At 35.3% G+C, this 15,883-nt stretch overlaps 1 protein-coding gene and 2 long non-coding RNA genes across 3 annotated transcripts; 2 read left to right on the top strand and 1 right to left on the bottom strand.

Annotated features, from left to right (window-relative positions):
* The first annotated feature begins 2,336 nt into the window (after window positions 1-2,336).
* Window positions 2,337-15,087, top strand: LOC121420519 (40S ribosomal protein S25-like). Its single transcript, XM_041615188.1, has 4 exons — window positions 2,337-2,405; window positions 11,733-11,816; window positions 13,416-13,599; window positions 14,900-15,087. The coding sequence occupies exons 1-4, from the start codon at window positions 2,403-2,405 to the stop codon at window positions 14,971-14,973; spliced, it is 345 nt and encodes a 114-aa protein (XP_041471122.1). The 5' UTR covers window positions 2,337-2,402; the 3' UTR covers window positions 14,974-15,087.
* On the top strand, window positions 6,248-7,065 carry LOC121420521. Its single transcript, XR_005970774.1, has 2 exons — window positions 6,248-6,521; window positions 6,861-7,065. It is a non-coding gene; the product is annotated as an uncharacterized LOC121420521 (long non-coding RNA).
* LOC121420520 lies at window positions 8,185-10,489 on the bottom strand. Its single transcript, XR_005970773.1, has 2 exons — window positions 8,973-10,489; window positions 8,185-8,363 (listed from the first exon to the last, which is right to left on the bottom strand). It is a non-coding gene; the product is annotated as an uncharacterized LOC121420520 (long non-coding RNA).
* Window positions 15,088-15,883: the final 796 nt, after the last annotated feature.

Below are 15,883 nucleotides of genomic sequence, written 5' to 3'. Positions count from 1 at the left end.
ATGAAACATCGCGGCATCGTACCCCGCATCGTACACACCAAGACTCAAAACGAAAGCTGAAAAAATAGATCTATGAAAAGTGAATAACTTCTTGCACCGATTGCATCTCCAAATCATTAATCTGAGAATAATTATAAGTATTTCCTGCCGACTTTGTGACTATTTTGGTGGAAAAATTGTTTATCATGTGAGATAGCCAGGAGGCCATTTCGTTTGCAATGTATTGGGTTACAGAAGCAAGAAAATCACCGCAGAACTTGCAAAAGTTTACAGTTATCGATTTAATTGTTCTCTCTGCTTCGTCATAATTATGTTGGTTGTTTATAATCTAATGAAAATTTGTCACTTTTAAATGTATTTTTGTTCAATATTCTGAAATACGGGACAATTAGGCGTCCCGGGGAGGGTTTGTCGGGACGCCGGGACAAAGGAGCAAAATACGGGACAATCCCGGGAAATACGGGACGTCTGGTCACCCTGATGTAAGTGCCCCCCCCGGGATGTTAAAACTTAAGGGCAAGTCCAAGAATTCGCGCGCGTTACGTATGGGACATTTCAGAGGCTTTAATGACCTGAAAAATAGTGTTAATTGACTTTGATTAGATTGAATACCCTCATGATGGTAGACATCTAGGAGAAGAATAATCATGCAAAAAATTGTGACATTTGACCTTGACCTTTTAGAGAGAAAAGATAGGCTGTTACGTATGGGACGCAGAAAAAAGACAACTTTTGAAACATTTTTTTCAAGTTGAGAATTCTCTGAAAGTATTTCATTTGACAACTTTTAACTTATTGTGATAGAAGTCACAATACTCTAGTATATCTAAGACAAGTTTCATGTCATAAGCCAAATCCCTCTAATTACAGACTCTAATTAAACAAATTAATGACATGTTACGTATGGGACATTTTGTCCCCATAGAGAACGTACACAATTTTCACCATAATTAAAAAAATTGAAATAATTTAAAATATGGAAATAACAAAAGAGTGTCTGTCTTTTAAAATGTTCTATTGAGACATATCTGATATGACTGAAGAGGAAATTAGCCATTTCAATATTTTTTTTCTTGTTTTTCATGGTTTCATGAATTTCTTATGTTTTTCTATTGTTTTTCATTTTATTCATATTTTTCCATTTTCACAATTTTTTTGCTTTAATTAATTGTTTTCAGTAGTCAGTATTCATAACAGATCAGTCTTTAAAAACTTAAGAAAAGGTAAATAATCACTTTTTAGAGCACTCTTGAAATTTGTTTTTCTCCATTCACTTTGTACACAAATCTCCCCATTGACATTGTGTGTAAATGTCCCATACGTAACATGTTGTCCCATACGTAACAATTTTTTAATTAACTTTTAATTAAAAGGAAAAGTCTATTTTTGAAACTTTTTGGGGTATAACATTTTCATACTTCATAAATTAGAACTTCCCAGAGAAGCAATGATATAAGTATTGTATTATGAGAAATAACTTTAAAAAACATCGTCAAAATGTTACGTATGGGACATTCCATCCTTGGACAAGACCTAATTTGCATAATTAATTAGATGACACAACTTTTTTTTCCCCAAAAGTATTAAGATGTTAGGGGGTCCATGTCCCACCTATGACTAAATCTCACAAGTTTTCTGTTTATTTTCTATGAGTTTTTATAATTGTCCCATACGTAACGCCCATTTTACCAATTATGCAAATTAGGTGCCCCAAATTAACATAAATATGCATATTATCAAATTTTTCTTAATGAAATTTTAAAATTCAACATTTGGGCTTTCTTACCCCACCAAAGATAACTTCTTAAATTAAGGATGAAATTTTGCCTTCTAGGGTGACCTTTTCTTGGACTTGCCCACAACTTAACAACATGCTTAATGTTATCGGTAATCGTCAAATGTTAGAAATTAAGGTTTGATACCATTCATGATCATTCGTCGCCTGCTGGTCAGGCATGGGAGCTCAAGCTGAACAAGGAATCAATCCGTCTTCAGGTTTTTTTCCCCTTCTACTCTAGTGCTAGCGGGCAAGCCTGATGACAGTCGCCGGAGCTTCTGGGTATACGGTCCGGCCTGGCCTGGTACTGTGCAGCGCGGCCTCGTGGGCTAGCTGCACATGTCGATCATTCACGTCGTGTCTGTAAAGCTCAAAGGCGTCTGATACATCAAGACTATTCAACCATGGTTAATTGCATATATTATTTATCTGTAAATTTTTTTTACAATTTTTGGAATGTAGTTTTAAAAGTAATAAAAATCATTCTCAATTATTTTATATTTTTAAGTATGAAATTTTGGAGAAAATAAAAAACATAGGAATAAAAAAAGAAAGAAAAAAATAAGTTACTGACTGATCCCATCACAGTCGCCCTCTTTTATCTGCACACTTGTTCCTTGCGAAAATGGTACGAACACACAATGAATAAAATGACATTTATGCAGTACTAGAATAATATTAACGAAAATATGATTTACTTAGTGAATGTATAGAGTGATGACAGTGCATAAGAGGGTTTGATTTTATTAATAAGTGTTGTAAGACCAGCAAACTATGTGTTTTCGACAAGTATCTTGTTCCTTTCCGACGCGTGCGCGGCTGGGGCAGCTGGCCTGTACTTCGACCCGGTGCGGTACTGGAGTTGGCAATTGCCATAGCATGCTGCGTGACCATACCGTCTAAGGCTGCGTTTATGCGACCTCAACCCAGAATCATGATTGGAATCACGATTTGAATCATGATTCAAAACAGCAACATGAATCACGATCCGACAGAATCAGCGTTTATACGACCATCTTTCTAACGCTGTTTCTCCCTGAATTCGGGCCGATCCAGTGCGCATCACAGTGCGCAGTTTGACCCAGGAAGTATAGGTCAACATTTTCGCGCGTGTTTCTAACTTTACGTCGGCTGCTAGATTTTTGCTGCCACCGGAGCTAACGCGCGATCGTTTGTGCAAGAGCAACTCGGCTTCCGAAAAATAAATCTTTTACTTCCAGAATTCCGTGTATTGTACCTCGTATTGTTTTTGTTTACTTGTATTCAATCTTGTCGGTTCATCAAAAATGGTGTTCGGTAGCCGTAGTACTGGGCACGAATTCTGTTAATTTTGTCTCGACAGGCGGTGCCACATCTCCGTTGAAATCCCTCCCTTGCAAGCGCCGCTGAAAGGGACTCGTAGATCGTCTTATATTTCTGTGAATCCCGGTAAGGGATGCTTGTGCTTCAGGCTGAGCCCAAAGCACAAGCAGAGCCCTGAGTTCGTCGTCAGTCCAATTTGTGCCTTTGGATTTGAAGACATGATTGATGAAAACAGTGAAATCATGGTGACCAGACGTCCCGTAAGTTCCCGGGATTGTCCCGTATTTCAGAATATTGAACAAAATGTAGATAATACATTTGAAAGTGACGAATTTTCATTAAATAACCAACAGCTGACGACGCAGGGACAACAATTAAATCGATAACTGTAAACTTTTGCAAGTTCTGCGATGATTTCTTGCTAATACATTGCAAACGAACTGGCCTCCTGCCTGTGTGTGGCAGGCTACTAGCTAGCTAGGCATGGAGGATTGAAGCAAATTCTCAATGGTGCAAACACCTCACATGATAAACAGTTTTTCTACCAAAATAATCACAAAATCGGCGGGAAATTCTTATAATTATACTATGGATTCTCAGTTTAATGATTTGGAGATGTAATCGGAGGAAAATGTTATTGACTTTTCATAGATCTAGTTTCAGCTTTCGTTTTGAGTCTTGGTGTGCACGATGCCGCGATGTTTCATCTAATTTTTAAGTTTGACAATATGTTTCACTTTGAAATTTTATTCATTTCTAAAACATTTTATGTTTAAAATTTTAAAAATACATTTAATAAAGTTATGATTTTTATTAAATGATTGGATTTTTTTGTTTACTTGAAGTTTGAACTTTTCCCTTTTCTTTATTTTATATATACCCTATCCTTTCTGCTTGCCCTTTTTTGTTCCATCTATCTTTATTTCCTATCTTTCTTTCCTCGACATTTTCTTTTCTCTCTCTCTCTCTGTTCATTTTTCTTTCTTTCCTTCTTTATCCAATATACTTTTTTTATTTCCTTCATACTTTCTTTCCTTATAATTACCTTAGCTTCCTTCTCTCTTCGTCTCCTGTTTCTTTTCGTTCTTTCTCTCCTTCCATTATTTTCTATTTTTTCGTTCTCTTCCCCTTCATTCTTCCCTTCCATTCTTTATTCCTTTCTTCATTTTTCCCTTCTCATTCTTTTCCCTTATTTTTATTTTCTTTCTATTGTTTCTTTCTTTCAAAGAATGAAGGAAACATGTTTATTTCCTTCATTCTTTCTTTTCTCACCTTTCCCCCTTTAATTGTCTCCTTTATTTTGCGAGACATTTATTAATCTTCCCTTCCTTTCTTTCTTTCTATATTCATTTCAAAGAATGACGGAAACCTTTTTTATCTCTTTTATTATTTCTTTAATCCTTTTATTCTAACTTTCTGTTATTTTTTTGTTTTCTTTCCTTCCCAATCATCTCTTTTCTTTCTCTCCTTCATTCTTTCGTTCACCTTCCCTTCTAATTCTTTATATTTTTTTTCAAAAGTCTTATTATTATACTATGGATTCTCAGAAGCCCACACTTTGTGTGGGCTTCTTTGTTGATCTTCGTTTGTCAATTGTCCCGTATTTCATTTTGTGAAATCTGGTCACCCTGAGTGAAATATACAAATGACGCTACAGTACAACCCCGGGGTACAATACACAGAATGATAATTCCTAAATGCACATGACAATTGGCATATACCGGTACTAGTACACTGGCAATCTACTACACGAAAATTAACCTGGACGAAACACAGCGCGCGCCTTTGAGTCGAACCCGGAAGAAGCACGACACAATGACGTCATAGAATCATGATTCAAATCACGATATCGTTTATACGACCCTTTTCGTTCGTGATTCTACAGAAACGTCTTTCCAAACGCCCCTTTTTCCGTGTTTCATGTTTGTGATTTGAAAGACGTTTATTTCCAATTTCGACTAAACGCAATCGTGATTCTGCAGAATCGTGATTTGAATCATGATTCTAATCATGATTCTAGGGTAAAAAAGTGTCGAATAAACGCACCCTAAGTATACCCAGTTCAGTTGTTGTGTATCCGGACGGGTTGTGTGTCCGGACGATCAATTGTAGAATGTCATTTGGAAAAATTTACAAGCGAAGTTTCATCAATTTTTAGTACAAAATGTTAGGAAATATTATAAAGAACAAAATAGATAATGATTACAAGTAATGAATTAATATTTTTAGTGTAATCCACAGACAAAAAGAAGGCTTCAAAAAGATAAAGTGTCCGGACACCCGACCCCCATCCTACTGTATACCCAGTTGTTGTGTATCCAGATGGGTTGTGTGTCTGGACGATCAATTTTAGAATGTCATTTGGAAAAAATTTACCAGCGAAGTTTCATCAATTTTTAGTACAAAATGTTAGGAAATATATATAGAACAAAATAGAAAATGATTACAAGTAATGGATTCATATTTTTAGTGTAATCCACAGACAAAAAAGAAGGCTTCAAAAAGATAAAGTGTCCGGACACCCGACCCCCCATCCTACTGTACTCGGCTACACGACAATCGCACTGTCTCTGCATGCCTAGCTGTATTTTTGAAGCCTTCTGGGTCATTCCACGGGGTTGGGGCAACAGCACTTTTTTGTGTTCCTTATGAACTGTTAGCTTTATCCTGAAAATGTGTTTGGTGTTTTGATGTTGCAATGTGGTTTTGTTGGAAGGCAGTTATGTAAGCAATTACTTGATGCAGAAATAAAAATGTTGAACTGCAAGTATTATTGATGGTGAGACTTTAAATGATGATGTCCAGACTCTTTTTTGGGGTACCAAGTGTGACATCCAAAATGGTCATTTTCAGTTGAAGATATCTAATCAAAAGATAGACTTAGTCAAATTCAAATGGCCATGATTGATAAAGCAACATTTGTTTAATAACAAAACAGTAATGGGATAGAAAATGAAAAGAGACTTCATATCATAAATCATTCCTACAAATCGGCATACCACCGTTACATGCGATGTCCGCGTTTATTTTTTCTGTAACGGCGGTAATGTGGTTAATATCTAAAAATCAGAAATCATTTTTTCCAAAATTATGTGTCAAAAATAAAGGGCAGGCAGTAAGCAACTGTTAATCAAAAGATTAGTTTTGAAAAAGTCTTTCGCCCCTATGGTAATGTCATCTAAATTAATCGAGAGTCGCCGATGTTTTGGGCGATGTCCGGGCCAAATTTGTAACGGTGGATCACATTTCATCGCGTATGTAAGAAGGAGACACCGGAGAAGAGACCGTCGTTGTATCAGACGGACGGGTTGTTAGCCGAAATCCACATGCACGTGAACAGCTATGATAGCGGGCGTTTTGAAGCATTGCAATTGGGAATATTCCTGCAATGTCTTTGTAACGGTGGATTGGATATCCACGATGTTTTCCCTTTCAAAGCGACGTAAGTACGGAGATTTATCCCGATACTCGTATTTTGAAACTAGTTAAACCTCATCTTTAAAATGTGGAACTGTATTACCATGCAGAAAGTGTTTTTAAGTTTGAAAAATCTCGCTAATTTTCCATCATCTTTCACTTCGGTCCCACATGTAGCTTCTCGTGTAAGTGAAATATGTGATTGAGACATTGCCGTGTTTGTTCCAGATTTGCTGAATGGTTCCAAAGAAAATAATGCTTTTATTACTGTGATTCCGTGCAAACATGTTTTGAATGGTAGCTGACATGATTCAATCGTAATTTAGTTGATTTTTTTTTACACAAAAATATGTTGATTCAATAGGCCAATGGATACTCAGAAACAGCTCTTTCACTGATGATCATGACGGTGACATCTCAAATTTGGTACAAAATTTCTCCTTGTTTAAATTGGCTCCTACTGATTCTAGGTAATATGGGTATCAAAGACCTGATGATCAAATTTGAATTTGCAAAAAAAATGAGAATTTAGAACCAGTGGCGGCGCCACGGGGGAGGCAGACCCCCCCCCCAAAAAAAAAAATTTTTTTTTTTTGCTCGTCAGCTGATCCCAGCCCGAAAGGAGGGGGGAGGGGCAAAATAATTTTTCTGTTACTACCCCCCCCCTACACATAGTAGATGGGCTTTGTGTATGATGAAGCATGGGAATAATTCAATTACTAGTAATTCTTAGCTATAGGCTTAACCTTCCCCAAACTTTTCATCTTGTTGAATGTTGGTATACTTTTCAGCACTCATTCTTTTTCCCTCATTTCTTTCTCTGTTTTTCAATTGTATTTTTTTATTTCTATATATTCAGTTAAGGATTTTTTTCAATCGTATTTTAATTTATATTTATTCAATTGTTAGGAGAGGGGGTGGGTATTTGTTTTATCAGAAAGCAAAAGCCTTTGTGATTGTTTTCAATGTGATTTTTTTTATTGCAATATAACGACATTTTAAAAACGTGTACAAGCGAAGAAAAGAAAAAGTGACACAATCGAGTTTGTTTCACAAGAGTTTATTTGCTGTATCAGAAGGTAAATTGCACATTTGAATTCCATTAATTCATTTAATTCCAATAAAACAAATATATTATGTAATTGCTTGAACAATTAAACTTCATAGTTGAAAATTAAATAGGATGGTCATACAAAACTAAATGGAATTGTTGAGATAACCACCCTAGATTATAATGCAGAATAAAATTAGATTAAATTCATCCATTGAGAAACGAAATTAAAGTAAAGATAATTTATGAAAAGGTACCGGTAATGGGCAAGTAATTGTATTGTGAAAACAAAGTAGAACACAAGAAAGCAAATACAAAAACCTTGTATAAAACATAACTTTATATTTAATTTATGAACTAGGAAATGATGAATTCTAATTGCTATGAAAAAAATACAAAGTGAGGGTGTATTTTGCAAGAACAGATCAGATTCCTTGTCATTGCCCTAGTAATCCACCCCCCTTACTTTAATGAGAAAATGTCAAGACATGTACATGAGTAAATGATTTCATATAATAATATAAAATATCGTGGAAACAATCCAGCAAGTTTTGTTGATTAAAATGTAATAATTTGAATTGTGTAAATAAATAGTCAAACTTCCAAATACTATTTTTCTCAAATAACTACAGGTAGCCTCTGTTGAAGGTAAAAATATATATCTTCAGTACATGAAGTGTCAATCTGGTGACCTGTACTCCTGGCCTGATGGCGAGGCACAATTCTACCTCTATCTATTTTGTGACATTGACAGAGTCCTCTTCCACACAGTTGTCATTGGGTCACCGATCATCTTGAAGTTCATAAACTTGTAACCTGAATGCAGAGAGAAATATTGCATGTTATTTCTTATTGTCAGGTTTAGTGTACAGTGTAATACTTTTTTTTGCATTTGCCAGTAAGAAGTTTACCATAGAGTTTTTAACCAAAGGAAAAGATTGTAGTTTGCAGTGTTATTCTTGAACATTTATTAGAATAGCTTAGTAGAAATAGTACATTTTACTTTCTTGTTCACGACTCTATGTTCAAACAACAGATGTAAGTTTTTTATTCAATTTGTCCACTAAGTACTTTACAATTGTCCTTTTGGCATGCTGGAACTTACTGTTTTATCCAATGCATTTATTCCAGTGATGACATGATTATATTTTAATTAATGTCACTTAGAACTACATTACCATGTACATGTAACTGAGGTAAAATAAGTTAGAGTAAACAAATTGAACAAGTTATATGTGTAAGGTATTAATGCATTGTCCATGAATTGCATGCCAACTTTGTGTTGTTTTGTCTTGAAAAACCATACATGTAGCTTAGAAGAACTAAACTAGTACCTTTTCCCTACATCTTTTTCACCCGAGTATTGTATCAAAGGTATCAAAATTATAATCGTGTACATTTATGAATAAAAAAAAAACATTTTACCTGTTCATTGATGCATTTTAGAAGCTTGCCTGTAGATGTTGTATTTCTACACTTGAGTAAGATGAGTTAACTCGCATTAGTGTGTTGATACTAAAAGAATGGCAAGTACATGTAATACTATTCAATATGATCATTACAAGGACATGATGTCCATGTAACGGAGGTATGTACATTTGAAAGTAATATCGTGAAGGAGATATTTTAAAGTAATAAAGATTTGGAGATCATAAGCTAGCACTCTTTTGTTTTTTTCCCCTTTAGACAGAAACATTTGTTTCCAGAGATAGACGGAAGTGGAACCTTGAGGATTACCTTAGTATTATTTTAAATATAAATTTATCAATAATTTTGTACATTTTTCCTTGTGTAAACTCTAATTTAAATTGCTTTTATTTGCAAAGAATTTGACATGAAAAATGTTTTTTAGTATAATCAATTGATCTTGTGCAAATATTCTAAGGCATGAAGTGGAATTTGGTGTTTAATGGCCATTAATGGACCTTAACTTAGCAATGCTTCAAAGTATACCTCTGTTACTGAGACATGATGTCCATGTAACGGTGGTATGTACATTTGAAAGTAATATCTTGAAGGAGTTATTTTAAAGTAAAAAGAATTGGAGATCATAAGATAGCACTGTTTTGTTTTTTCCCTTTAGGCAGAAACGTAAATGTTTCCAGAGGTAGACGGAAGTGGAAACTTGAGGATTATCGTAGTATGATTTTAAATATAATTTGTCAATAATTTTGTACATTTTTCCTTGTTTAAACTCTAATTTAATTTGCTTTTATTTGCAAAGAATATGACATGCAAAATGTTTTTCTTTAGTGTAATCAATTGATCTTGTGCAAATATTCTAAGGCATGAAGTGGAATTTGGTGTGTAATGGCCATTAATGGACATTAACTTAACATTGCTTCTAAGTATACCTCTGTTACTGAGACATGATGTCCATGTAACGGTGGTAACACTAAAAATAGAAGGTTATGCCAGAAAGAGTAGTTTAGTTTTTCCAAAGAGAATATTTCATTCTGTTGAGGCATGACTTCTCTCAACTATTTAGTTCTACATGCCATCATAAATTCAATTTTCTAGACTGGTGAGAAAAAAGAACGACACAGAACATGGCACTGGTATACACACAGAGCATCAAGTTCCATTTATTGATGCTAAATCTTTCAAAATATATATGCCATGTTGAAAAGTGTGGAATAAAGTGACTAACAATGTTGTTAGCAAAATATTTATCAAGAGTAATGGACATCAACCCCTTTATTTTGACAGTGGGAGAGCATAGTCTTAGTAAGGATGATAAATGATGTCCATGTAACGGTGGTATTTTGTCAAATCTTATTTCTCAGTTTACTCCAATATGCAGGGTGGTATGAAATGCCTGTAAGTGGATTTAGTTGAAGGATTGTCCCATGAAACATATAAGAAATAAAACATTTCATTTATTACATTTCTATTTTTTGACCCTGATGTCACAATTTTTGCCCCAACCCCATGGAATGACCCTTCTACTTTGTCTTTGGATTGAACTAAAATATGAATTAAATAGTTGTACTTGTAATTGTAATCATCTTTTGTTTCGATCTCCATGATCATGATGATATTTCCTAACATTTGAATAAAAAAATTAAATAAAAATTGATGAAACTGAGCTTTTAAATTTTTCCAAAAAATGACTTTCTATAATTGATTCGTACAGACTCACATTGTCACATTCACAGTCCGGATGAAACTTCACTTTTACATTTTTCCAAATGACTTTCTAAAATTGATCGTCTGGACTCGCATGCATTGTCACAGTCACAACCTGTCCGGACGCACAACAACTGGGTATACTATCATGACTATGCTGGCAGCTGTCTGTTTTGAGTTTTAAACATTTTTACTTTTTTTCTTATTGTTTTCAGACTGCTCGCGACCGTGCAGCATTTAACGGGTTAATGTATGGCTGTACAAATGCGTGACTATATTATTTTCAAATACCCCCTAACAAGTTTTTCTCTGTGCAGGCTGTGTGCAAAGTATACCCCCTATTCAAGTTTTTTTGGGGCTTTATTTACACATTTGGCCCCTCAACAAGTTGTTGCCAGAATATAACCTGGGGAAAGAGCTTGGAAAAAAATACCATAAACACGTTTGACCCAGTATCAGTGGTTGACCAGTCTTTCAAAACCACCCCTTTTTTGGGAAAATCAGTGTTTTTGATACCCTTAATGAGTGCACGCGCAGCCAGCGTCCAAAACTGAAAAACACCCCTTGAACATGTTGTTTTCATCACACATGTGTACAGCAATATATTGATTGCCCCCCTCCCCCCCGAGGAGTTTTTGCTTTTAAATACATTTGGGTTTTTGTTTTCATTAAAATTGTAACAAACAAAGAATCAGAAATAATAGTACTAGAGAATTCCTGGAGGCAAGCAAACTTTAGGAAGTAAAGAAAAACTTTGGCTGAGATGTACAGTCTTTTTGAGCATATAAATTATGTCAAATTCCCATGAAAACTGTTGCTAAATTAGCTTGTGAAATAAGGACTTCATCAAGTTTCATTGAAATAATAGTATTGTGTTCAGTCCCAATTTTAGACGATCTTTTTGACATCTAGTGCAAAATTTATTGTGTAAAATTCTAGCTTGATATGGGATCCCTTTAGATTGATGATTTAATCTAATTGCTTGTATCTTAATAGTTGAGTCATCAAAATGTCATTGAGAGACACATCCACGCTAACTTCTCTATTTCATTTCAGCCTCCTAAGAAGGATTCAAAGCAGTCATCCAAGTCCTCTAAGCCAGCTGCCAAGTCTAGCAGCGGTGGCAAGGCAAAGAAGAAGGTAAAGGAACTATGTTTATGTTTACATTGTAATGGTGAAACAGACTCTAGTCTCAAGACGGACAAATTCTATTAATAATGTAATTTCTATTGGCATACCGTTTGTCAGTTCGGAGTCAATTTTCTGTGTAGTGTTAAAGCATTACAGTTCAAATATTTAATACTTGGATATTGGATATTTTTTGCCATGCTGCAATCTAAATAATTATCAGAAATTCTTTGGGAGAGGGGCGAGGGGGATCTTTTGAATCTTGAATTGGAGTAGTATTCATAGGAATAGCTGCTGTATATTTGGTTTACTTTTTTTTATATATTTTCAAGTCAGATTACTTGTTTGTACTTAAATCCTCATAGTAGGCAATTTCATGGATCCAATATCTATACATTGAAGTTTCAATGTCAAAATACTTCTTCAGTATGATTTTTTTTCTCTGCCTTTGAAAAATGTTACTAGTATTCACATTCATTGTCTTTAATACTAATCTTGTACCAAGTTTCAGTTTAAAGCAATCATTGGCCTTTGCTTGTGTGGAGCAGACCCTATGGAATTCTCTTCCACACAGTTTGAAAATCTTGACATCAGTAACCACTTTCAGGGTAACCTGAAAACATTAACTGTATAACAGTGCATTTTGACAGACAACTATTAATGTTTTCATTGTTAAAGTTAAACTGAGCGTTGTGACATGCGCCTGTAATCCAAGCTGTGGGGAAGTTACAAATTAATGCAAGCTGCGGGGAAGTTACAAATTAATGCAGAGGTTCGAGGTTCGAGCCCTGGTCACGTCATTCGGATGGTGACGTTACAGGTCGGTCCCAGACGTAAATAATCATATCTGATTAATACACATCTGACAAAACTCAAATACACACACACTCAAGTCTACCCGAGGAAAATGTTGATTTTAATTAGTTGAGAAAAATTAAACAAGCATAACGCTAAAAATTTCAAGTTACAACAACTTTTAATTTTGTTTATTTTTCACCAAAACAGATATGTGCACAACTCGGTGACATGCAAATGAGAGTCGGTGATGTCCCTCACTCACTATTCATTTTGTTTTTTATCGTTCGAATTAGACAATATTTCATTTTTTACACATTTGACAATAAGGACCAACTTGACTGAACCATATATTATAATGTTGAAAAATCGTAATACCACATGTTCCTGAGGGACAAATAAAACTTTGCTTCACAGGACAACTGGGGGAAAAATATTGGAGTATTTAATGTTTCTACAAAAGAAATAGTGATTGAATGATGTCATCAGTCCTCTCATTTGCATACCAATCAGCATACCAATCAAAACTGTTTTGTGAAATTAAATGAAAGTTAAAATACCATAACTCTTACTTTATATTGATTTTGATGAAATTTTCAGTGTTATGCTTGTTGGATTTTTCTCTTTTTATTCAAATACACTTTTTGTTAGAGTGGACTTGTCCCTTAAAGTCTCAGCCTGTAATGTATTTATTTTTCTGCCTGTAATTGGTCTGAAGTGTCTCAAGGCTCGAGCATCTAATTAAGTTGGAAATGAGCTATATATCCAATGTTACTATTATTATTATTGTTATCATTTGTTTTTATGATGGAGTAGAAGTGGTCCAAAGGAAAGGTCCGTGACAAGCTCAACAATCTTGTAATGTTTGACAAGGCTACCTATGACAAGCTCTACAAGGAAGTACCAACCTACAAACTCATCACACCATCAGTGGTTTCTGAGCGTCTCAAGATCCGTGGTTCCCTCGCCAGATTTGCCCTTGAGGAACTCCTCAGGAAAGGTGAGTTTAAAGCTTTTTAAGGGAAAGTTCCCCCTGAAAAGAGAGAGAAAAAAAAATTGAGCCAAATATTGGTGAAGGTTTAATAAAAATCCATCAATGAATAATATTTATGACTTTTAAAGTTTTGATTCTTTGATGTCACAGATGAGCAGTTCCTCCATATCTGATATTTTATAAAAATGCAATTTTCTCAATAATTTTAGAATTATTTTGATTGTGTGGTTGACAAACATTGACACATCATTTCCTACTCCTCTATTCATCATGTCCCATTAAACACTGAATATAAAGTAGTACATGTACAGTATGGTATACAGGAGAGTTGTTTGCATATTATGCAACAAATTAGAAAATAAATTACAAAATCAAAACTTTCTTATTCAGTGATGGAATTTCATCAAACTTTTGCCAGTAAATTTCTTTCTTTAACCGTTTATTTTATATTCCAATTGATCATAAGATTGAGCTTCCTCTATATGTTGTGTATTATGAAACGAAGGAAATGTGATGTTGCCCAACCATAGAATAATGATGGTCCCTTAAATGAATCCAGTGCAAACAAGAATAACAAAGCAATGGGGTCAATCTGTGTTTGTCCAGGGGGCCATTTCATAAGGATGTTTTTAAGATTGACTTGTGATCCTTTCATACGTGTTAAACCATCGCCAATTTATTATACCATTTACCGCAAGGAAGGATCACCAGTCCTTCTAAAAGTCATTCTTAACTTACAAACTGCACCCAGAATGCACAACATAGTTGTGTGTGGTGAGTACAATTGAATAGGCAATAATCATTTCGTTCATGTGGATTTCCGACCAGTATTGGCAAGCAGGGAAACTTATCAACTAGAAGCAACATAGGGAAAATGTTACATAAATTGGGAAGTAGAAGTTTTACAGGGGTAAAACACTTTCAAAGTTTGATTCGTGAATTGCCAACAAAGCTCTACATTAACAATTTGAGTGGATGTGATTGCTGTTCTATTCTAGCCCTTAGGCAAGTAGGTATCAGAAAGGGCCTGATTTAAAAGGTGAAAGGGCCCAATTTTTGTGCTTCACTAAAACTATGAAAAAAGATACATTTTCATAAAAAAACCCAAGCATGTTTTGTTTTAGCTTTCATTAGCATTGTGATATTATTTGGACATGCCTTTATATGTTTTACTTTAAGGATTGTTTTTGCAAATCTTCACAAGCCTCAATTACTGTAAATTAAATTTTCACTTAACTATTCTTTCTCCCCAACTTCTTTCTCTTCTCCACCCTTCTCCCCTCCCTTCTCCCCCTCTCATCTACAGGTTTGATCAAGCAAGTTGTGAAGCACAGCTCCCAGCTGATCTACACCCGTAACCCCAAGGGTCAGGAGGCTTAGGTTATTGACCTCCTATGTCAAAGGTCACAGAAACGCAAGATCTGTTTCTGTTTGTGTACAAAGTGTTGCTATGATATGTCTCTACTGATGTAAAATAAAGATCCATACAGAGAACATCAACTTTTCATTCATTTGTTACTGGGCTTCGTTGTGATATTGTTCCATGGGGGGGGGGAGGGGGCAGTGTCATTAGGTGGACACTGTGTGCTGGTACACAGACTTTCAAAATACACATAAAGAGTAATTGTCTTCCATGTCAAATTATCCTTAGCAATTGTTTTTGTCATTATTTCCTTGCCCTTAAGAATGTGTCAAATATTCTATTTGCATGATCTTAATGATATATTATCCCCATTTATTTCCAGGGTTAAAATTATACCCCTCCCATGCTTTGCCAAATTTTGGTACCTTTTTACTCTATGTTGTACTTAGCTTGCCCTTGATAGACATCTTGTTTGCATGTTATTGTGTATCAGCATAGAGTCTGTCCATCTTGAAATGACAGCCCCCCCCCCCACTTACCAGGTTGAGTGAAGAAAGGTTTTAACCCTATCTAGGCTGGGGGGGGGGGGGGGCCTCAGAGGCCCCCCAAAACTCCCAAAAATACCCCTGCCTAGATAGGGTTAAATGTGTTGAGTCCATTCAGGTGTTGATTATTATTTAAATTTCAATCGTCTATACTGATGGGGAAAATGAGATTGAGAAAAAGAATTGGGAGAGGAGTGGAGTCTGGAAAAAGGGGTATGTATACAGGGGCTTAAGAAAAAGAAAGGGAAGTGGTAAATGAATGAATGGGGTAAGATTGTTTAGAATTCACAAGAGAGAGAGGAATGGGGGGGGGGGGGGTGACGGATAGGTATTGTAAGTGGGAGATAGACAGTTATGAGAAATGGGATATGGTTACGGGGGG

This window comes from Lytechinus variegatus, chromosome 8 (genome assembly GCF_018143015.1).
Source record: "Lytechinus variegatus isolate NC3 chromosome 8, Lvar_3.0, whole genome shotgun sequence".
Lineage (NCBI taxonomy): Eukaryota > Metazoa > Echinodermata > Echinoidea > Temnopleuroida > Toxopneustidae > Lytechinus > Lytechinus variegatus.
This window is presented reverse-complemented; position numbering and strand designations above follow the sequence as displayed.

What these genes read in the sequence shown, in the direction of transcription:
- LOC121420519 (XM_041615188.1), top strand. An exon ending in GTGGCAAGGCAAAGAAGAAG is followed by an intron (nt 11,817 to 13,415) that starts GTAAAGGAACTA and finishes ATGATGGAGTAG; the next exon opens with AAGTGGTCCAAAGGAAAGGT. An exon ending in TGAGGAACTCCTCAGGAAAG is followed by an intron (nt 13,600 to 14,899) that starts GTGAGTTTAAAG and finishes TCTCATCTACAG; the next exon opens with GTTTGATCAAGCAAGTTGTG.